This window comes from Carcharhinus amblyrhynchos, chromosome 1 (assembly GCF_965287045.1).
Source record: "Carcharhinus amblyrhynchos chromosome 1, sCarAmb.v2.hapA, whole genome shotgun sequence".
Taxonomy (NCBI): Eukaryota; Metazoa; Chordata; class Chondrichthyes; order Carcharhiniformes; family Carcharhinidae; genus Carcharhinus; species Carcharhinus amblyrhynchos.
This window is the reverse complement of record NC_137324.1, coordinates 63,531,001-63,553,926: the sequence shown is the minus strand read 5'-3', so window position 1 is coordinate 63,553,926 and position 22,926 is coordinate 63,531,001. Positions and strand designations below refer to the sequence as shown.

Genomic DNA, 22,926 nt, shown 5'->3' with positions numbered 1-22,926 from the left:
CAGCCCTTTTGATCTTAAGCCCTAGTAGCTCACTCTGCTGCCCTCTCACTCCGCTGCCCGCTATCTATACCAGGCCTCCTTTTAAACCTGGCGCTGATTTAAAGCCTGCTGGCCCACAACTCCCTTCTAACCACTCCCTCAGAATTCTTAAAGCGGTAAATATAAAAAGCCCGCAAAAATGCTTATGTTAATGACACCTGCTATTAAGATTGGCAATGCCTCCACATCCCTGGCTTGCCAGCTGTTTTATATTTGTTTTTCCAATCTCCCTCATACCTTCCCCAGATCCTCATTATAAGGGCTCTCTTCATCCCAATATGGAGACTTCATTGGTTGGGAGAATTATAAGATAACCGCCATCTCAAACAGAAGGAGTGTTTGGGGCTTTGGCTAATGGAGTGGGAGGGAATAAAACAGCAACTGTTGTCACCTTTTCCTTTATTCTTTCATGGGAGGTGGGAATCTCTGTCAAGGCCAACATTTGTTGTTCATCCCTCATTGTCCTTGAACTGAGTGGTTTGCTGGGTCATTTCAGGGGGCAGTTAAGAGAAAACCATATTGCTAGGATCTGGAGACAAATGTAGGCCCAGACCAGCTAAGGATGGCAGATTTCCTTTCATAAAAGGCCATAAGTGAACCAGGTGGATTGTGTCTGCTCTGGTGGGATATGAAGGTTCCAGGGAAGGAAATCAGATATTAAGAGTAATGGAAGATGTCCCTTTGAATGTTGTGTTTAACTACACAATTACATTGAAAGTGTTGAATACGGAGGCTAGTGAGGGTTAAAGAGTGTAGCTAAAGTACAGGGATGGAACTTACCAATGTAGATGAAAAATGGAGATGCTGGTGTTGACTGTAAGTCGTCTCACAACACCAGGTTAAAGTCTAACAGGCTTATTTGATAGCACAAACTTTCGGAGCACTGCTCCTTCATCGGGTGAGTGGAGAGTTGGGTTCACAAACAGAGCATATATAGACACAGACTCAATTGCAAGATAATGGGTGGAATGCAAGTCTTAACAGGTAATCAAGTCTTTATTACCTGTTAAGACTTGCATTCCAACCATTATCTTGCAATTGAGTCTGTGTCTATACATGCCCTATTTATGAACCCAACACTCCACTCGCCTGATGAAGGAGCAGCACTCCGAAAGCTTGTGTTACCAAGTAAACCTTTTGGATTCTAATCTGGTGTTGTGAGACTTCTTACAATGTAAATGAGGCCTGAGGAATTCATAGATGACCAAAAAGGAAGACATTTCAGAAACTTTGGTATGTAATGTGACATGGTTAGAGCAGATGCAATAAAGATGGAGCAAGGCAGGACGGACAGATTCCTTACAACAAATAAGCAAACCTATCTCCAGAGATGAGAGGGCCAGGGAGAAAAGGGAAGAATCAGGGATAGAGCACATAAAGATGAAAGAGTGCTGGAAATTTGAAACAAAATTGGTAATGTCTTCCAAAGGTTAATGAATATTTGTTGGTCCAAACTTATCTTTTATTTTTGACAGTCAATTGTTCATTTCAATGCTGAAAATTATTTACCTTCCACAGCAGGTGTACTTTTCTATTTCCCTGAGAATCAAGATTCATAATCTGTCTCCAAAGGGCTGGTCCTTTCGTTGGTTCTGGAAACAACAAGGAGGACAGAAAAATAAACACAAGAACTCCATTTCTGCCATTAATTTCATGTTCTACTTAATTATAACAAGTCAGTCCTTTCATCTCAGTGCGCCCATTATTTGTAGTTACTTAGAAATCAGGTCTACTGACTCTTTTTCTTTGATGTTTTCCAAGTTTCTTATCCACTTCTGCAGGATCGTTGTGTTAACAAACAATCATTCATTGCTACCGTTGCGAATGTCAAATTGGAATCTTGAATTAACACATGCTGTGTTAAAAAGGGTAAGCTCAGGATAGAAAGGAAATTGTGGAAAGGTTGAGAACATAGGAAGAATATGTTTGTTACAATTCAAAACTTTGCTCACCAAAGTAAGGGTAAGTGTCAGAGAGGATTTTGGGAGAAGTCACCTCAATCACCACAACCATACGGTGGTTAGCTGAAGAATGCGTTTCAAGGAGCAATTAAGCCTGAGACACTGCATTAGAGTTTCCCTCCCTCCCTCCTCCCTGAACCAAAAAAAAGATACTCAGGAGGACAAGCAAGGTAAGATTCTTATTCTTATATCTTTCTTAAGTGTACAAGGGCAGAAATGGCAGTTAGAGATATGCTCCTCCTGCCAGATGTGGGGGATCAGGGAGCTTTCTAGCGTAGTTCAGTTGAAGCAGTAGCTGAACACATTGTGGAGCACACAGGGAGCAAAGAGTGTGATAGACAGTAGCTTCAGAGAGGTGGTCACACCACAGGTTCAGACAGATGGGTGAGCGCCAAGAGAGGTAGGCAGGTAAGGCAGGAGTCTCCTGTGACTATTCCCCTCTCAAACAGATATATTGTTTTGGATATTGTTGAGGGGGAATAGCCTCTCAGGGGAAAATACCAGCAGCAACAAGGTCTGTGGCACCATAACTAGTTCTGCTGTAGAGCAGGGTTGGGCTAAGTTCAAGTGAGTAATAGCAATAGGAGACCCAATAGTCGGGGCACAGACAAGCATTTCTGTGGCTACGAACGAGAGTCTAGGATGGTGTGTTGTCTCCCTGTTGCCAGGTCCTAGATCACTCCAAGTGGGTACAGGACATCCTGAAGTGGGAAGGTAAACAGATGTCATTGTCCACATTGGCACTAATGACAAAGGCAGCAAGAGGGAAGAGGTCCTGCAAAGACAATTCAGGGAGTTAGGTTGGGAGCTAAAAAGTCAAAGTCTTAATACATACTAGCAGCAGGTGTTAATCCAGTTTTCTTTGAACTCCAGTCACTCCAAAAGAAGAGACTTTCACCAATGCACCGCACAGCAACTGTATAATTGGTGAAGGGTTTGAGATTCTTAATCACATATGAAGTGTTATAAATTTTTTCTGCTTCTGTTACCTAAGAAAATGCAAGTGGTATATATAATTAACAATATGTAATCCAAAGAGTTGTGTAATCCAATATGATAGAATAACTTGCCTTGTTTGCTCAAACAATTGGTCCAATAATAATTTAAGATCAAAGAACTGAGAAATAGAGGTGCCTCATGCAGACAGGTCTTTCACTTTATATTCTCTGACCTTCTACCTTCAAAGATGATTTAACTTCCAGATACCACACCATAAATGAAGAAAAATTGCAACTTTCTCATCTATACAAAGGTCTAAAATAAATAGTAAGCAGCGGTTAGCACAGCTGCCTCAGAGCTCCAGGAGTCCGGGTTCAATTTCGGCCTGAGTAACTGTCTGTATGGAGTTTGTACGTTCTCTCCGTGTCTGTGTGGGTTTCCTCCAGGTGCTTTAGTTTCCTCCACAGTCCAAAGATGTGCAAGTTAGGTTGATTGGCCATGGTAAATTGCCCCTTCATGTCAGGAGGACTAACTAGGGTAAATAAGTAGGGTTAAGTGGATAAGGCCTGTGTGGGATGCTCTGTCAGAGTCAGTACAGGTTGGATGGGCCGAGTAGCTTCATTCTACACTGGAGGGATTCTGTGATTCTATGATAATTCACTGCTACTCTTGGCAAGCTTCTGTCCAAACACTCAGTGAGTAGAAAGGTGTTTCAAGTAAGCACTTACTACAATCTATTTCCATCATAACATTCTAGATTTAATAATTGAAATAAACCATTTTGTTATGGTAATCAAGATTGGGTGAAAGAGAAAATCTCATAAAGGCACTTTTAATGTGAAAGCAAATTGTTGTCATGAATAAGATGCTTTTTAATCTATTAGTTACATGCTACTACTATATGGAATATTATATAGAATTTACATCACAGACACAGGTTACATGTTACTTTAAAAGAGTGGCTTACAGTTGATGAAAGTGGTTCCATACCTGAATCCATTTGCCTGTACCAGTCATTTGATATTGGAGCTCATAGACTAACACAAGTGTTGGTGGCTTCTCTGTAGGTTCATGCCAGGTTACAAGCAAAGACCTCAACTGACCCGGGTCGGAACGAACAATAACATTCTGAGGAGGATTAGTTTTCCCTGCATTGGAGAATATATCAGTCATCGGCCAACTTATCCTGCACTTATTACAACTTCAAAAATCAAATAATGATAACAACCTTCAATCCACACCAAATTAGTTATAATTAAGTGAAGGTGTTCTTGGCTACAAATGGCAAAATGCAAGGAACCCACAGGAGATTGATTTTGATGGCAGGAATAAGTTTTGAACATTCTCTGTTGTGTTGGCCCGCTGACAGGTTCCTGCCTCTGTGCACTTTTGCAGAGTTGGGCTAGATGTGATAGTAATTTCCTCTCTAGAAGCAGCAGGCAGACAATTGGGATCATTTATAGGCAATTTGGAACAGCTAAACAGGATGGCAAGCAATATTGTGAATGGGACACAGCTTCCCCCTCTCAAACACTGCTGAACTGTGAGGAGGATGCAGCATGATCTGTACAGGCTAAGCACGTGGGTATATGCACAGCATATGCAGTATAATGTGGATAAATGTGAAGTTGTCCACTTTGGTAGCGATGACAGGAAGACAGGTTATTACTTGAATGGTTGTAAATTGAGACAGGTTCAACAAAACCTTGATGTCCTCATGCATCAGTCACTGAAAGCAAATGCGCAAGTACAGCAAGCAATAAAAAATGCATATGATATGTTGGCCTTCACAATGAGAAATTTGGTTTGGTGCAATTGTATAGGGCATTGGTGAGGCAGATTTGTAGTATTGTGTGCAGTTTTGGTGTCCTTATCTGAGGAAGGATATCCTTACCATAGAAAGAGTACAACAAAGGTTTACCAAGCTGAATCCTGGGATGGCAGGTCTGTCATGTCAGGAGAGACTAAGTCAGTTAGAATTGTATTCACTGGAGTTTAGAAGAGAGGGAATCTCTTAGAAACTTATAAAATTCTAACAGAATTAGACAGGATAGAGTCAGAAAGAATGTTTCCAATGGTGGGGGAGTCCAGAACTAGGTGTCATAGTTTGAGGATGAAGGGTAAATCTTTTAGAACAGAGGCGAGGAGAAATTTCTTCACCCAGAGGGTGGTGAATGTGCGGAATTCACTACCACAGAATGTAGTTGCGGCTAATGTCCAATTTCAAGAAGAAATTAGATATAGCTCTAGGGAGTAAACGGATCAAGGGATACAGGGGGAAGGGGGAATCAGGATATTAAATGTGATGATCAGGCATGATCAAAATGAATGGTAGAGCAGGCTCGAAGGACCAGGTGGCCTACTCCTGCTTCTAGTTTCTATGACACCTATCCCATCTCCAACACTGCTGCCCTTGCCCCACAATGCTCCAAAGAACAAAGAAAATTACAGCTCAGGAACAGGACCTTTGATCCTCCAAACCTGCACTGACCATGCTACCCAACTGAACTAAAGACCCATGCCCTTCCAGAAACCATATACCTCTTCCCTTCCTATTCGTGTATTTGTCAAGACACTCCTTAAAAGTCACTATTGTATCTGTTTCCACTACCTCCCCTGGCAGCGAGTTCCAGGCAGTCACCACCCTCTATGTAAAAAAAACTTGCTTGTACATCTCCTTTAAACCTTGCCCCTTGCACCTTAAACCTGTGCCCCCTAGTAATTGACTCTTTCACCCTGGGAAAAAGCTTCTGACTATCCACTCTGTCCTTGCCTCTCATAATCTTGTAGACTTATATCAACTCGCCCCTCAACCTCCGTTGTTCCAGTGAGAACAAACCAAGTTTCTCTAATCTCCCTCATAGCTAATGCCTTCCATACCAGGCAGCATCCTGGTAAATCTTTTCTGTGCCCTCTCCAAAGCCTCCACATCCTTCTGGGAGTGTGGCGACCAGAAGTGAGCATTATATTCCAAGTGCCACCTAACTAATGCTCTATAAAGCTGCTACATGACTTGCCAATTTTTAAACTCAGTGACACAGCTGATGAAGGCAAGCATGCCATATGCCTTCTTTTTTACCTCCTCCACCTGCGTTGTCACTTTCAATGACCTGTGTACCTGTACATCCAGATCCCTCTGTCTATCAAAACTCTGCCATTTACTGTATATTTCTTATCTATATTAGACCTCCCAAAATGCATTATCTCACATTTATCTGGGTTAAACTCTATCTGCCCATCTCTCTGCCCAAGTTTCCAACTGACCTATATACTGCCGTATTCTTTGATGGTCCTCATCGCTATCCGCAATTCCACCATCCTTTGTGTCATCCACACACTTATTAATCAAACCAGTTACATTTTCTTCCAAATCATTTATATATATATTACAACAGCAAAGGTCCCAGCACTGATCCCGGAGGAATGCCACTTGTCACTGCCCTCCATTCAGAAACGCACTCTTCCACTGCTATACTCTGTCTTCTATGACCACTTGCACTGTGTTCCCCCACGCCACCCCCACACTGTCAGCTCCTCACAGAGGGGGGCAGGATGGTGATCAAGGTAGGAGTTTCAAACAATGGGCCTGAAGGCAGAGAAGGGGAAAGATTGATAATTGGAGGAGGGGATGGCAGATTGTTGAGGCTGGGTGTTTGGCGTGGGGGGTGGGAGGGGGCAGCGGCAGGAAGGGGGTGCAGTTATGAGCAGCTCCAAAAATGAAGGCTGCAAAGGATGGTTCTGAGCATGGAGAAAGGGGTGGGTAAACTGGGAATCAAGTTTGCTTGGGAATGTGGGACGAAACATTCCTGCTCCCCCTAGCCCACAAGCAGTTCTGGTTAATCTCTTCCAATCAAGAGTCCCACCTCCCTTTAGCTGCCGTGTTTCTTAAGGACAGGGAACTAGGTCAGCCAGTCAGCACTAAAGCTGGGAGAGAGAGAAAATTGGAGGCTCACAGCTTCATGGAGGTATTTAAATGAGGTACCCATCTCTTGGGAGTATGTTGGTCACCCACAACCCATTCTAACTCTTGTTAAAACTGGAGAGGATAAGATCGAGGTATGTGGATTTGGATTGGCGATATTGGTAAAATTTCCCCTAGTATCTGTGTTGACTTGTATTATATCCCTGCTAAATGTACCTCAATGATTTATTTATCAATTACTTTGATTACTTTTTGGATTTATCCCTCGAATTCTGTCCTCAACATCAAGCTGCACAAATGCACTACATGGGTAACAGCAGCAAGCTGTATTCACATTGTACTGAAAATAGACCAGAGATTCTCCATGACTGCAAGGAGCCCCTAATTGTGGAATTATCCTGACACATTTTGTTTCTTTGATCCCAATATCCCCACTTTCCCCCAGGAACTGGATCTGCCATTGACCAACTAATGTTTATCAACCAGACCAAGTGTGTGACACACAATTAACTAACAGAAAGCAAAGGGTGGGGGTAAATGGGTGTTTTTCTGGTTGGTGATCAGAGACTAGTGATGTGCCTCAGAGATCAGTTTTGGGGCTGCAATTGTTTACAATTTACATAGATAATTTTGAGTTGGGGACCAAGTGTAGTGTGTCAAAGTTCATCGATAACAATAAGATGAGTGGCAGAGCAAAGTGTACAGAGGATGCTGAAAGTCTGCAAAAAGATATAGTTGGTCTAAGTGAGTGGGCAAGGGTCTGGCAGATGGAGTACAGTGTTGGTAAATGTGAGATCATCCATTTTGATAGGAATAGTAGCAAAATGGATTATTATTTAAATGGTCACAAAATTGCAGCGTGCTGCTGTGCAGAGAGACCTGGGTGTCCTTGTGTATGAATCACAAAAAGTTGGTTTGCAGGTGCAGCAGGTAATTAAGAAGACAAATGGAATTTTGTCCTTCATTGCTAGAGGGATGGAGTTTAAAAACAGTGAAGTTATGTTGCAGCTGTATAAGGTGTTGGTGAGGCCACACCTGGAGTACCGTGTACAGTTTTGGTCTCCTTACTTGAGAAAGGATATACTGGCACTGGAGGGGGTGCAGAGGAGATTCACTAGGTTGATTCCAGAGTTGAGAGGGTTGGCTTTTGAGGAGAGACTGAGTAAACTGGGGCTATATTCATTGGTATTCAGAAGAATCAGGGGAGATCTTATAGAAGCATAAGATAATGAAGGGAATAGATAATATAGAAGCAGGGAAGTTGTTTCCACTGGCGAGTGAAACTAGAACTAGAAGGCATGGCCTCAAAATAAGGGGGAGCAGATTTTAGACTTAGTCGAGGAGGAACTTTTTCCTCACAAAGGGTTGTGAATTTGTGGAATTCCCTGCCCAGTGAAGCAGTTGAGGCGACCTCATTGAATATTTTAAGGCAAAGAAAGACACTTTTGATCAGTAAAGGAATTAAGGATTATGTTGAGTGGGCATGTTAGTGGAGCTGAGTCCACAAAAAAATCAGCCATGATCTTATTGAATGGTGGAGCAGGTTTGAGGGGCCAGATGGCCTACTTCTGCTTCTAGTTCTTATGTTCTTCTGTAGTTGCGAGAAAGAGACAAACAATTCAGAATATGTCTACATTGCGCATGACTCATTTATCTCCTATTTTTGCACTGTCTGTAAATTGAAAACTAGAATTTTTCTCTTATTTGTTTATCTATTGTGGAGTAGGTAGGACTTAGGCTGGATTTTATTAAATAATCATTTGATATTGAATAGTTCATATCTGTGTGCATGGATTTGATATTGTCATTTGAAAAACAAGTGTGCAATACAAAAAATATTACTATGAACTATGTTCCATTTCCCCCCACATTGTGTGACATGTTCATGCTTATAACTAGCTGTAAAAATGACCATACGACATAGATTGTTGTATGAAATATTGATAATTACAGGTGTGCCAAGTGTTCAGGAATAAAGGATCAGACTGAGCTTTCCCGAGAGCGTTCTGTGCCATTACAATGAGTTTAAGATTTTCACTGATGTATATTCGTGGAAACAGAAAGGAACAGGTGTTCTTCAAGGTAACACAGGTGTCATTTTTCCTTTGATCTCTGAAAAACAAATAAAAACTTGCATGCAACTGAAGCTCTCTCAAATAAAACATTTACTTGTATTTACTGGTTTTACAAAACTTCATGAGGCCAATCTACCTCCCCAGTGCCGACCAGATTGCAAACCACACCAGAAGTGCAATCCACCACCCTGACATCATCATTGTCTAACCTATCATTTAGCCCACATCACCAAGAGATGGAAGTACAGTGAATGCACAAAGACGCAGGCCCTGAGGCATCTTCATCCTTTCCAAATCTATTCATATCTGCCCGAGCTGTAGCTGCCCTCTGGTGGTCCCCGGGTTTTGTTTGCTGTGAGTGTGTTTGCATTGATGTTATAGATGAAATAAGACAAACTTCAAGTTAAAGATCAGGTGGCCCTGCATCTGTCCTGGAATAACTGATGCCATTGCGGGATAAGGAGTAGGAATGTGGGAATGACAAATAATGCTGGGGAAATAACAGGTGACTGCCAGCTTTCTCCTTTTATTCAAGTTGGGTTGCAGCAATTGTCTGACTGGGGGAACAGATATTTGTGCCTCAGGGACAACCAACTGATGTAAAGGCAAAGAGATCTAATGTGCAGTGAGGCATATGTAGTGCACTGAAGAAGTTGGACATGACCTGAAGGTATGGAAAAATGATAGTGGTGACAGTGAAAGATGCTTAAAGGAGAACATAAGAACTAGGAGCAGGAGTAGGTAATTCAACCCCTTAAACCTGTTCCACCATTCAATACGATCATGGCTGAACTTGTCTCTGCTTGAACTCCACTCTCCTGCCCATTCTTCATAACTTTTCAGCCCATTGCTAATTAAAATCTGTCTATCTCCTTGAATTGGCTCAATGTCCTGGCGTCCACTCTGGGGAACAGATTCACTATGCTTTGAGAGAAGTAGATTCTTCTCATCTCTGTTTCAAATCTGCTACTCCTTTTCCTAAAGCTATGACTGCTCATCCTAAATTGCCCCACAAAGGGAAACATCTACTCTATGTCTACTTTGTCAATGCCTTTTATCATCTTACACACCTCAATTAGATCTCCTCTTAGTCTTCTAGACTCTAGACAGTATTGACCTAAACTGCTCAATCTCTCTTCATGAGACAAATGTCTCATCTCTGGAATCAATCTAGTGAACCTCCTCTGAACTGCCGCTAATACATTTACATCCTTCCTCAAATATAGGGACCAAAGCTGTTTCTGCTGCCAGTATTGAGAAATCCTCCAACTGACAGCCTCAACAAAGTTCTATTTTATGATCTTCTGACTCCAAAACAACCTTTTTGGACAGGGAAAGTTATTCAGGGTAGTGCAAGCTACCCCTGTGTGTAATGCATATTTCATTGCCCCTCCTGATGTTCTTAGGCAGAAATGGAGCCACTGAAGATGCCTATAATTCTCTCTGTGACGACTTTAGTACAGGCTTGTGGTTTACTAGCACAGGTCAGCTTGCATTGTGCAACTCAGGTGCTGCAATTTACATTATCTTGTTAGACAGGGGTACAGTTTATCAACAATAGCCATTTGTCACTTGAATCTCTCCCTTGAGCAGAAGTGAATGTTCCTGAGGACATAGGCTTGACAACTTGCTGCACTTTTGACGATGGCAGAGGGAGCTCTTTGGTGATGCTCAGATACTAATTGAATACATGTGAAAAGTTGCTGTCTATTCAGATAAGACAAGATGGCCCCAGCTGATAACCTGAAAAGATGCATTACTCTGTTCTTTTTAGGGCCATTGGTTAGGGCCTTGCTGCGTCTTATCAAATATAATGTATACTTGGAGCCTCATTTTACCAATTTCATTCTAAGTACTGAATCTGGATGTAATTTAGATCTGACTTAGAAATCTGCTTTCAGGTGCTCCCATATGCACTCAGCCTGAAAAAAAATCACGGGTCCCATTCGCGCTGTGGGCGAAGCTTAGCGCTGCCAGAACGATCGGAGCTTTGAAATGCACATGCGCAATTAGAAAAGAATTTGAAAAAGCGTGCCCGTGTCAGATCACTCCTGGGCTACAGAAAGTGAAGTGGCTCAGAAGCGGAAAGTGGGAGCGATAACCCCCACAGACATCACTGCCCCTTATCCATCCACCCACACCCCCTCACTATCCGACCAATCGCGATTCCCTGCCCCCTTCCCCCTCATCCCACCGATCACCCGCAGAGTGTCAGCGGACCCCCCCCCCCTTACATTCCCCCCCCCAGGGATACATATGCTCCCCTCCCCAACCATTGAGCGATCAGGTCTCCCCCACCCACCAGAGATAGATCTTATCTGTCTCCCTCCTCCCCTCACCACCTCCCCCCCCCCCAACCCACCAAAGAATGATCTGGCCTCACTCACACGCTACCCCCCAGAGGAACAACTGAGCCGCCTCCTTCTCCCTCCCCACCAGACAACGATCAGCCCTCCCCACCCCCACAAACCACCAGACAACAATCGGGCATCCCTCTTCCCCGCCTCCCCCCCAGAGATATATAGATATATCTGGCCCACCTCCTCTTCCTCCCCCATCCCCCAACCAGACAACAATCTAGTCTCACTCCCCACCCCCCAACCAGAGAATGATCTGACCCACCTCCCTCTCTCCCCCACTACTGATCTGAGTCAGAGAGCTGTTGGAAGCACCGAATTCACCTCTTCAGCAGCTGGGGTGCCCAATTCAGATTTTTATTCAGCAGGTTCATTTCTGCCCGATTCTGGATTGGCAAACGCAGTGGTAGAGGGGGAAATGCTGATAAAGTTGGGCGGGCAGTTCATTAATTCAATTGAAATGCATGCAAATACATTTATATCACCGTTGCACCCGTTTCGGGCGTGAAGTGGATCATGGCCATTCCAGGGTTTCGGTAAAGTGGCAATTTGTGCGGATGCGGGCATGGTTCACGTTAATGGCCTCACACCCGACTTTACCATGTTTTCATGTCCGAAAATGGGTGCAAAGCAGTGGTAAAATAGGGCCCCTGGTGTTAGAATCATATATTTGAAGACTGAACTTTTCTTTCACAGAATGGAAGAGTCATGGCATGATTAGTACATTTGGGATTTTTTTAAGGTCGTAAGTTCATCTTGGAACTGTCAACAGGCTTTTTCCAAGAAACCACCTGACCTTTCTGGTATTTGAGGACGATCTTGATTGTTTTGAACTGCAATCACTCAATCACGTTAATTTGAGGGGGCACAGTGGGGGCGGACACTGAAAAGTACACTTGCTGAACATTACAGGGGAGAGAGAAAAAAAATGAAGTTGTGAACGGGCTGGTTTTGAAGGCAGTCTTGTTGAACACCAAGCTGAGAAAGGAAGGTTGCATTCACTATCTCCGTCCGTCTGTCTCTACCTTGCCTGAAATTTTGTGTGTCGAGTATCCAGAGAACCCTCCCTGAGTGTAACTGGTCTGCATCCAGGCCTGCAAAACTGAAATCAGGTGCTAGAATTTGCAGACATGTACTGGTACCAGTATTCCATCTTCACATGCAGAACTCCAGGTCAACACCATCAAGATTCTGCAAACTTTATCCTTTATTTTATATCTCCCATCCTCTAAAGCCCATCTTTGCAGAGATATTCTGTTTGTCCTGCGCATGCATTGGAAAAATTCTTAGGAAGTGTGAGCAATAGGTAAAGATGCTGTTAACACATGTATCTGTAGAGCATAGAGAAATAGCTTACAGTTAAATAGATTGGATATAGTCAGGCACATTGATAACCCACATTATGGAAACAACTGTGAGTTTAGTCATAAACATAGGACATAAGGTTCGATGCTGCTAACACAGCATTAGTTAGGAATAATAAAAAGACTGCCTGTAATGTGGAGATAACACCAGAGATGTGATGTGCAGTGAAGCATACACCACATCCTGCAGGAATGTAAGAGGCCAAGTTACAAAAAGCAAATGGTCTGCAAGATGTGTTGTTTATACAACTAAGCATAAAAGGGGGAAAAGGTCACTGAGATAGTCGGGACAGCAGTGATTAAGTTGGCAAAGGATTGATTACCACCAATCTGAACTGGACATGTAACAGTATTGGATAAGATGGATGAGTTTGCTAATGCACTCTTGTGATAACAGGAGACATTGTTAGATGGGGAGTAGAGGGGATGGAAACTTGGGGCACCTCGAGCCAATAGGGGAATGTCAACACATAGATGGGACAGGGACCACCAATTAGGGGAGAACAACATATTGCAAAGCCATTACAATGCTTGTAAAAAAAGTATAAAATGTGCTGCCACTTTATGTAAAGTGTGCCTATTTCGCTAGACACCCGGTCTTGCAAGAACGTCAAATAAAATCTTGCTCCTTCAGAACTTGACTTGACTAAATTGTTTAACTGTGAGCTGTGTTTCTCACAGAAGTAATAGTTATACTTTCTGATTACAACTGTGTATTAATCAATACTTGCAACTTGTTAAAGGAAATTTAGTTTATAACAAAATAATTATTCTGAGTTTATTGAAAGAAGGCTGGTTAAAGACTCTTGAGGATCAGGAGAGGAGGTAAGCAATTGGCTTTTTGTTAAGCAAATTGAACTTTACTGGTAAGATCTGCATAGTAGGGCTAGATAATACACACATTTCTCCATCTTGGTCACAACACTGCTAATCACCCTGACTGCATTTACGCAGTTTCTCATGTCACTTTTGGTTCTTTTGCCATTCATGTTAAATCACTATCTTCTGGTTTTCAAACCTTCCACTCTTGGTCTACTCTGGCCAGACTCCTCATGACTTTGAGTACCTTGAGCAAATCTCCTCTCAACCTTCTCTTAGGAGGATAACCTGAGCTTCTCCAGTCTAACCACATAATTGAAGTCCCTCAGTCTTAGACCCATTCTCAAGATTCGTTCCTGAATTCTCATTCTTCATTTCACATCCTTCCAAAAGTGCGGTGCCCCAAATTGGGTGCAGTGGGTGATATTTAATCCACGAGCCAGCCAGCCCGGAAGCCAATGGGATTCCTGAGCAGGTGGGAAGGAGTCAACCAACCGTCATCACTGGGAGTAGTCAGCCATTTAGAGGAAGTGACATGTGGGGCTTGTCCAATTATATGGCTGGAACAGGCCTTATAACTGCTCCTGCCTCTCCAAGAATGGTACCTCTGCTTCCTGTCTCTCTCTGGTACCTGCTGCTGCCTCCCTCTGTGCTGCTCCAGCACTACTGATGTATCCAACTATCGAGTTTGTGGTCTCCTGGGTCTGATTTTATCCCTTTCACTGACTGTTTACCCTGTAACTAAATTGTCAATGTACACCCCCCAGACTGCTGCTGCTGAATCTTTGCCCCTCAATCTGTTAGCTCAGGCCCTCCATCTGATATTGATGATCTTCAGCCTGCAACCTTGCAAATTCCTTCTGTCCTCTTGTGGAAGGCAATTGCAAAGTGGCTGACCTTCCACCTCATTTCAACGCCATAAGCTTTCACTGCTCGGCAATCTGTCAACCTGTGATCCCCTCTTTCATTTGCTTAATCCCAGAAGGTGCATTTAATAGTGTACAGGAGAAAATATCTCTGATGTGCCTTCTTAACAATCTTCAGCTGGCTTCCTGCCATTGGTTTGCTAGCTTGCTGCTTTCCCACCAGCTGTTTAATTCTTCCACCAGTATCCGTGGTTTAGGATTCCAACTCACTCACTCCCACCCAACCCTAGGCCCCTCCAATCATGAATTCCATTCCGGCAGGTTTCATGAGGCTCTGCTCATTACTGCAGTTAAGGCTGAATCTGTGAAGACTTTTGGAAATTTTTATTCTTGATGCAGCATTAATTTTAATCCACCTACAATGATGCTGTCATCTCCAGGTATTATCCTAAGAACTGAATAACATCCACATCTGCAAATCTAACAGGAAATAATGCTGCAGCAAAGGTGATCTTCACTCCTAATCTGCAGGCCTCACAAGGTGGTGATGTACTGGAAATGGCAACCAAATATGAAATCATTATTCTGCATTTACTTTGAAACAACCTCAGCAAGTAGTTTTTAAATACTAAACAAGATTATTTAATACAACACTCTTCACACCCACATCCTAAAAGGACTCCATCCCATTCTTTCAGTTCCTTCATCTCCGCCACATCTGTTCTGATTACGCCACTTTCCAAAATAGCATTACCAATATAAGAACTAGGAGCAGGAGTAGGCCATGTGGTCCCTCAAGCCTGCTCCGCCATTCAGTAAGACCATGGTTGATGTTTTCATGGACTCAGCACCATTTACCCACCCACTCATAACCGTTAATTCCTTTATTGTTTAAAAATGTATCTATCATTGCCTTAAAAAACATTCAACCTCAATTGCTTCACTGGGCAGGGAAATCCACAGATTCACAACCCTTTGGGTGATGAAGTTCCTCCTCAACTCAGTCCTAAATCTGCTCCCCTTAATTTGAGGCAATGCCCCCAGCCCTAGTTTCACCCCCGTCCTAATGGAAACAACTTCCTGCTTCTATCTTATCTATTTCTTTCATAGTCTTATATGTTTCTATAAGATCCTCCCTCATTCTTGTGAATTCCAATGAATATAGTCCCAGTCTACCCAGTCTCCTCATAAGCCAACCCTCTCAACTCTGGAATCAACCTAGTGAATCTCCTCTGCACCCCTTCCAGTGCCAGTATATCCCTTCTCAAATAAGGAGACCAAAACTGTACACAGTACTCCAGGTGTGGCCTCACCAGCACCTTATACAGCTACAACATAACCTCCCTGTTTTTAAACTCCATCCCTCTAGCAATGAAGGACAAAATTCTATTTGCCTTCTTAATTACCTGTGGCACCTGCAAATCAGCTCCTTGAGGTTCCTGCACAAGGACACCCCGGTCCCTCTGCACGGCAGCATGCTGCAATTTTTTACCATTTAAATAATGATCCATTTTGATGTTATTCCTGCCAAAATGGATGACCTCACATTTACGAACATTGTATTCCATCTGCCAGACCCTTGCCCACTCACTTAGACTATCTATATCGCTGACTTTGTATTCTCTTCACATTTTGCTCTGCCACTCATCTTAGTGTCATCTGCGAATTTTGACTCACTGCACTTGGTCCGCAACTCCAAATCATATATAAGCCGTAAACAATTGTGATCCCAATACTGATCCCTGAGGCACACCACTGGTCATTGATCACCAACCAGAGGAAGATTCATTTGTACCCAGTTGTAGCTTTTTGTTAGTTAACCAATCTTCTATCCATGTTAATACATTACTCGTTACGTTGTGCACTTTTATCTTATGCAGCAGCCTTTTGTGCAGCACCTTGTCAAATGCCTTTTGGAAATCCAGGTACACCACATCCAACGGTTCCACATTTGTAATGCCAAAATGTTTTCCTTCTTCCTCAATCATGATTTTCCACCAACTGTGGTTGACAGGGCTCTCAGCCATGTTCGACCCATCCCCTGGGCCACTGCTCTCACTCTCTCCCCTCCCTCCCAGGATAGGGTTCCTCTTGTCCTCACTTTTCACCTCATCAGTCTCCACATTCAAAGGATCATCCTCTGTCATTTCCACCAACTCCCGCATTATGCCACTACTCGACACATCTTCCCCTCACTCCCTTGTCACATTCCACAGGGACCATTCTCTTCAGGACACCCTGGTCCAGTCCCCCGTCACACCCAACACCTCATCCCCTTCCCAAGCAATTGTAGAAGGTGCAACACCTGCTCCTTTACCTCCGCCCTGCTCACAGTCCCAAGTCCTAAATACCCCTTTCAGGTAAAGCAGTGCTTCACATGCACCTCCTTCAATTTGGTCTGTTGCATTCGCTGCTCCCAGTGTGGTCTACTCTACATCGGAGAGATTAAACGCAGACTGGCTGTCCGCTTTGCTGAACATGTTCAGTCTGCCTGTAAACAGGACCCAGGCCTGCCTGTTGTATGCCACCTCAACACACCACCCTGCTTGCCTGTCCATATGTCCATCTGTATAGGGCACTGGTGAGGCCACAGCTGGAGTACTGTGTGCAGTTTTGGGCGCCGCACTTACGCAAGGATATTTTGGCCTTGGAGGGAGTGCAGAGGAGGTTTAATAGGCTGATACCGGAGTTGAGGGGGTTGAACTATGAGGAGAGGCTGAATAAACTAGGCTTGTACTCATTAGAGTTTAGAAGAATGAGGGGAGATCTCATTGAGACGTATAAGATGATGAATGGGATGGATAGGATAGAGGTGGAAAGACTCTTCCCGCTCAAAAAAGACAGTAGGACTAGGGGGCATAGCCTCAGGATAAAGAGGGGGCGGTTTAGAACGGAGTTGAGGAGGAACTTCTTCACTCAAAGGGTGGTGAATCTCTGGAACTCTCTACCCGTTGAAGTGGTGGAGGCTGCCTCGCTAAATATTTTTAAGATGCGGGTGGATGTTTTTGATAAGCGAGGGGATTAAGGGTTATGGGGAGAGGGCGGGAATGTGGAACTGAGCCACGACAGATCAGCCATGATCTTATTGAATGGTGGGGCAGGCTCGAAGGGCTGGATGGCCTACTCCTGCTCCTATTTCTTATGTTCTTATCCTTGGCCTTTTGTAATGTTCTAGTGAATCCCAACACAAGCTGGAGGAACAGCACCTCATTTTCCAATTGGGCACTTTACAGTCTTCTGGACTGAACATTGCGTTCAACAACTTCACAGCATGAACTCTCCCCTTCTTCATCCTATTTCCATTTATTTTATTTCATTTCTTTTCATCTTATTCATCTATCTTATCATCCTTTTTTCTCACTTCCATTTTTCCACTTCTCCATTCTAGCTTTCCTTCTTGCTCCTGCCCCCACCACCCCTTGAGGGCAACTGCCGAAATCCCCAGGCAGTCCCTTAACCATCTGTACCTCTTGCTGCCATTCACACATTCTAATCACTTAATTGGCACTTTCAGTACCTTTTCAGTCTTCTGTATTCTCATTTTCATTCCCTTTGTCCCATTCCATGCACCCCCTCCTCCCCACCCACCCACCCATAATATAAATCTCTGCTGATTTTCTTTGCTCTTAGCTCTGATGAAGGGTCATCTAGACTTGAAATGTTGCCTTGATTCTCTTCCCACAGATGCTGTCAGACCTACTGAGATTTTCCAGCTTTTTCTGTTTTTGTTTAAGATGAGTGAGCAAAAAGAAAGCAATTGAAATACTGATATCAAGTGTAATGTATCATGTTCCATACTTACTGTATTCTGATTAATGTAAAATTAGTCTCAATAAACGTCTCATGCCCTTGATCCCAGAAACAAGTAAAGCTTTTTCGCCAGCGTGAAACGCAAGAAATATTTTTTGGTTTATCAGGAGGCACTGAAAGAAAAAAATTCATATTATAGCTCTTTATATGGTACAATATATGAATTAGCCTTCTTGTTCAGTGCAAAGAAACAGTACATATTAGCTTTGAAGAAGAATCATATGGTCTCACAAAGTTAACTGTATTTCCTTTCTCCGCAGATGCTGCCAGACCTGCTGAGATTTTCTGTTTTTCTTTTAGAGCATGTTAACAATTCAGGAATAATGGTCAGTGGAACAAAATACCTGATATGTTGATGCTCTTCAGTTTTGAAAAAAATGAAGTTTCAGGGGAAATCTTACAGGACATGAATGCTTTTGTCTTGCGGGCACAATAGTCATTTTCCATGAATATCCACCGGTACATTCATGCTATTCAGAGGGGCTATATTTTCTATAAAATATTAAGGGTAGAATTTCACCCTTGATAGATTCGCTTGGTGGTCAGAACCAGATGGGCCATTGAATCCTGTTCCCACCCACATCCACTTAAAACTCATGATACTACATTGGCTGCCAGCAACAATTACGGTCGAATTGGTGAAGATGGTCTGGTGGAGGCTGGTGTGCAGTGGGCACCACATTCAATGGCAGCCCATCATAAACTTTAAAAACAGCCTCCATGGGCCACAGAGGAATACCTGTGAGAGCCATGGCAGCAGCAGGAGGCCAGAGCAGATGGGAAGGGAGTTCAGGCAGCCAGCAAGCATCCCATTTCCTGCATGACTGCCTCTGAGCCCTGGTGGGGGCAGTCACACAAAGGTGAGATATGCTGATGCAAAGGGATGGGAGGAGATGCCACCTCACGAAGAAGGCTTGGACCGAGGTAGTTTCAGAAGTCAGTGGGCACGACCTTGTGCAGAGAATCTGGATCCAATGCCGGAAAAGGTTTAATGATCTTCTGCGCTCAGCGTGGGTGAGTACTGAGTGGGCATTGTGCTAATTGAGGCACTGAGGTAGGTGGCCATTCATGGTTGCAATCAAATGTGTGGGTCTCATGTAGCCTTGGATCACACGTGGTCCTGTGCGTCCTAATCCTGGAGAAATGAAATCAGCAGCCTCTGCTCTATCAGCAGTTCAAATGTCCAGGGGGCTGGTAATGGTCTGTGAGGATGCTGTGAGGTGGGGGGTGCAGCATGGTACAGCGCTTGAGTTAAAAGGCTCAGCACACATTGGGGTTCTACACTGACTTGCAGGAAAAACGTAGGCACAACAATTGGGAGCGATCTGGACTGGGGGGGTGCCAAAGGTGCCAATTCTCACCAGCCGTGACGTGAAGCTGGAGGGCGAGCAAGGAGGACAGCCGCCAGGCTGCGGAAAGGCTTCTGAGGAAGATAAGAGCCTATTGGGCTGAAGTGTGTGACATTCAGGATGAAGGTGATGACGGAGGCTCTGCTCCATCAGAACAATTTCACTTATGGGCCAGGCAGTGAGAAGCTTGAAGACAATCAAAGCCCATTTGATGGACAGCACATACTGAGATGTCAACCTGTGTGATATGACTAATGAACATTTATTTGCTTCCCTCAGATGAACCAACCATCAGAAATCAGCCAGCAGCAAACAACCTCCCCACTCTGATGATGCCCAGGACAGCGTGGCACACCAGTGCTCGGTCCCCAGCACAGATACATGCACTGCAAGATCCAGGGGAGGCAGCAAGAGAATCATTAATTTCTCCTATTTGCTGTTGTTTTTCAGGTTAAATGCAATGGAAGCCAAGTGGATCCAAATTCCACCTCCTAACCCACCAGGAATTTTTGAGTTATATTCTGAGAGGTTTTTTATGCTTTCACAGGAAGAGCTGATGAATGAACTGCCTTTTTGAACACTGCAGTCCATGTAATGGAGGGACACCCACAGTGCAGTTAGGGAGGGATTTTAACCCAGTAATAATGAGGGAATGGCAATATAGTTCCAAGTCAGGATAGTGTGAGGAAGGGAACTTGCAGTTTGTGTTGCATCAAAAAAAGTCATTTTGTCTGAATGAGTGCTGGTTTAACGCCATAGGTACTACAAGGTTAAAATTGTAAAGCTAGCAAAGCTAATTTTATAGTTTTGTTTGATACACACTCCACTGTTTGTGTCTCAACTAAAAAAAAAACAGGTAAAACCTCCTATAGAGATTACCAATAAGTAAATTGTTTCCAAAGCTTAGAATTTCATCACTTGAAGCTCTACAGATAAATAAACTGACAGTAAATATTTTCACAAATATTTTACATTCCGCTATATTTAAAGTTCTATTTTCTACAGTCCTTATTTCCTGCTAATAAGAAGTCACTCAGAGAGATTACTTACATCCTGCTTTAATTGTAAAACGGTGAAGGATATTTGTTACTCCTTTCATGTTGATATGACACGTCAAATAACCTTTCAGTACCTGAAAGGTTACACGGGAAACTGTTGTATTGAAATCATATTGCTGTTGTGGAATTTGGGTACCATTCATTTTCCAGAATATGTGGCTCGCATTTGCGCCCAATGATTTGAGGCAATCCTCTCGTAATCCACATGACAGCGATGCACTTGATTGTAGTTTAAAGACTTTTGTTGAACTGACATCATGGCACAGTCGTGACAATTTACCTGTGAATTCAAGGGAAAAACAGCACGTCAACAGCAGGCAACACCATTAGAGATCAATCACATTGCTGGATAACATTATTGAAATGGCTTCTGACTATCCGCTCTGTCCATGCCTCTCATAATCTTGTAGACTTCTATCAGGTCACACCTCAACCTCCATTGTTCCACTGAGAACAAACCAAGTTTCTCCAACCTCTCCTCATAGCTAATGTCCTCCATACCAGGCAACATCCTGGTAAATCTTTTCTGTATCCTCTCCAAGCCTCCACATCTTCTGGTAATATGGTGATCAGAATTGAACACTATATTCCAAGTACGGCCTAACTAAGGTTCTATAAAGCTGCAACATGACTTGCCAATTTTTAACTCGATCCCCTGGCCGATGAAGGCAAGTATGCCGTATGCCTTCTTGACCACCTTCTCCACCTGCATTGCCACTTTCAGTGACCTGTGTACCTGTACACCCAGATCCCTTTGCCTATCAATATTCTTAAGGGTTTTGCCATTTACTTATATTATCTGTATTAGACCTTCCAAAATGCATTATGTCGCATTTGTCTGGATTAAACTCCATCTGCCATCTCTCCACCACTGTTGGACAGCAAGTTGAAAGTATTTGCAGTTGTGAGTGGTTCTTTGGTGGGAAAGTATGATTTGTTCTTTGGCAGATTTCCTACTTTCAGCTCATTTACTACACCAAGCCTTATACCTTTACACCTCAAGATTCCCGGAAACATAGAACATTTGAAGCACAGAAGAAGACTATTCGATCCATCATGTCGGGGTCAGCTGCAAAAAAGTGAAATAGCTCATCCCACTTTTCAGCTCCGAATCCCTGTATGTTACAGCAATTCAAATATTTTTTCATACAATGAGAGTTTTTGCCTACACCATCCTCTTAGGCAGTAAGTTCCAAACCTCCATCATCCTCCAAGAACAAAAGTCTCTCAACTTCCTTGTAATCATTCTGCCAATTACTTTAAATCTAGGCCCCTGGGTATTTGACCGCTGTACTACAGGGAACAGGTCCTTCCTCGCCATTCTGTCCTGATGCACCAGAAGTTATACACCTCAGTTAAATCTTCCCTTGGCTTCCTCTGTTCTAGAATATATAACCCCAGACTGTTCAATCCTTCTTCATAGCTAAAATTCTCCAGTCCTGGTAGCATCCTCACATATTTCTTCTGTACATTCTCCTGTGTTATCACATCCTTAAGAACATAAGAACATAAGAAATAGGAGCAGGAGTAGGCCATCTAGCCCTTCGAGCCTGCCCCGCCATTCAATAAGATCATGGCTGATCTGTCGTGGCTCAGTTCCACATTCCCGCCCTCTCCCCATTACCCTTAATCCCCTCTCTTATCAAAAACCCATCAACCCGCGCCTTAAAAATATTTAGCGAGGCAGCCTCCACCACTTCAACGGGCAGAGAATTCCAGAGATTCACCACCCTTTGAGTGAAGAAGTTCTTCCTCAACTCCGTTCTAAACCGCCCCCCCTTTATCTTGAGGCTGTGCCCTCTAGTCCTACTGTCCTTTCTGAGCGGGAAGAGTCTCTCCACCTCTATCCTATCCATCCCATTCATCATCTTATACGTCTCAATCCTTCTTTTATGTGTTGACTGAACTGTAACATTATTGTACACAGTACACTAGCTGTGACCTAACTAGTGACTTATGCAGCTTTAACCTCCCTGATCTTGTATTCTATCCCTCAGCTAGTATCCAGTACGTCTTTTTAACTATTTTATGACCTATCCTACTATCATCAGGGACTTGAACTCCAATGCCTCCCTGGTTTTTTATACTTTTTGGTATCCAACTATTCATTGTGTATTCCCTTACTATCTTAATATGCCCCAACTCCCATCCACCGTCGCTCCTATACTCATCGAGTACAGTAGCTCCCAGTCCAGCAATGCCTCAGTTTTAAAATTTTTATCCTTATTTTCAATTCCCTCCATGGCATGCCCCCTTCCTATCTCCATAACCTACTCCAGCCCTGCAGCCCACTGAGAACGTTATGTGCTTGAAATTCTGGCCTTTCTAACTCATCCCTGATTTCCATTAATCTACCACTGGCAACCA

At 43.4% G+C, this 22,926-nt stretch overlaps 1 protein-coding gene across 1 annotated transcript in view; it reads right to left on the bottom strand.

The window, feature by feature from the left end:
• The window catches only part of LOC145341175 (interleukin-6 receptor subunit beta-like), an 83,409-nt gene that overhangs the window by 47,317 nt on the left and 13,166 nt on the right, over positions 1–22,926 (bottom strand). Inside the window, exons 3-8 of the mRNA XM_080186099.1 lie at positions 20,552–20,839; positions 18,145–18,265; positions 8,813–8,973; positions 3,930–4,087; positions 2,836–2,989; positions 1,549–1,631 (exon numbers count right to left, since the gene is read on the bottom strand). Of these exons, the coding sequence (XP_080042225.1) occupies positions 1,549–1,631; positions 2,836–2,989; positions 3,930–4,087; positions 8,813–8,973; positions 18,145–18,265; positions 20,552–20,839 (965 nt within the window). The remainder of the gene's footprint in view (positions 1–1,548; positions 1,632–2,835; positions 2,990–3,929; positions 4,088–8,812; positions 8,974–18,144; positions 18,266–20,551; positions 20,840–22,926) is intronic.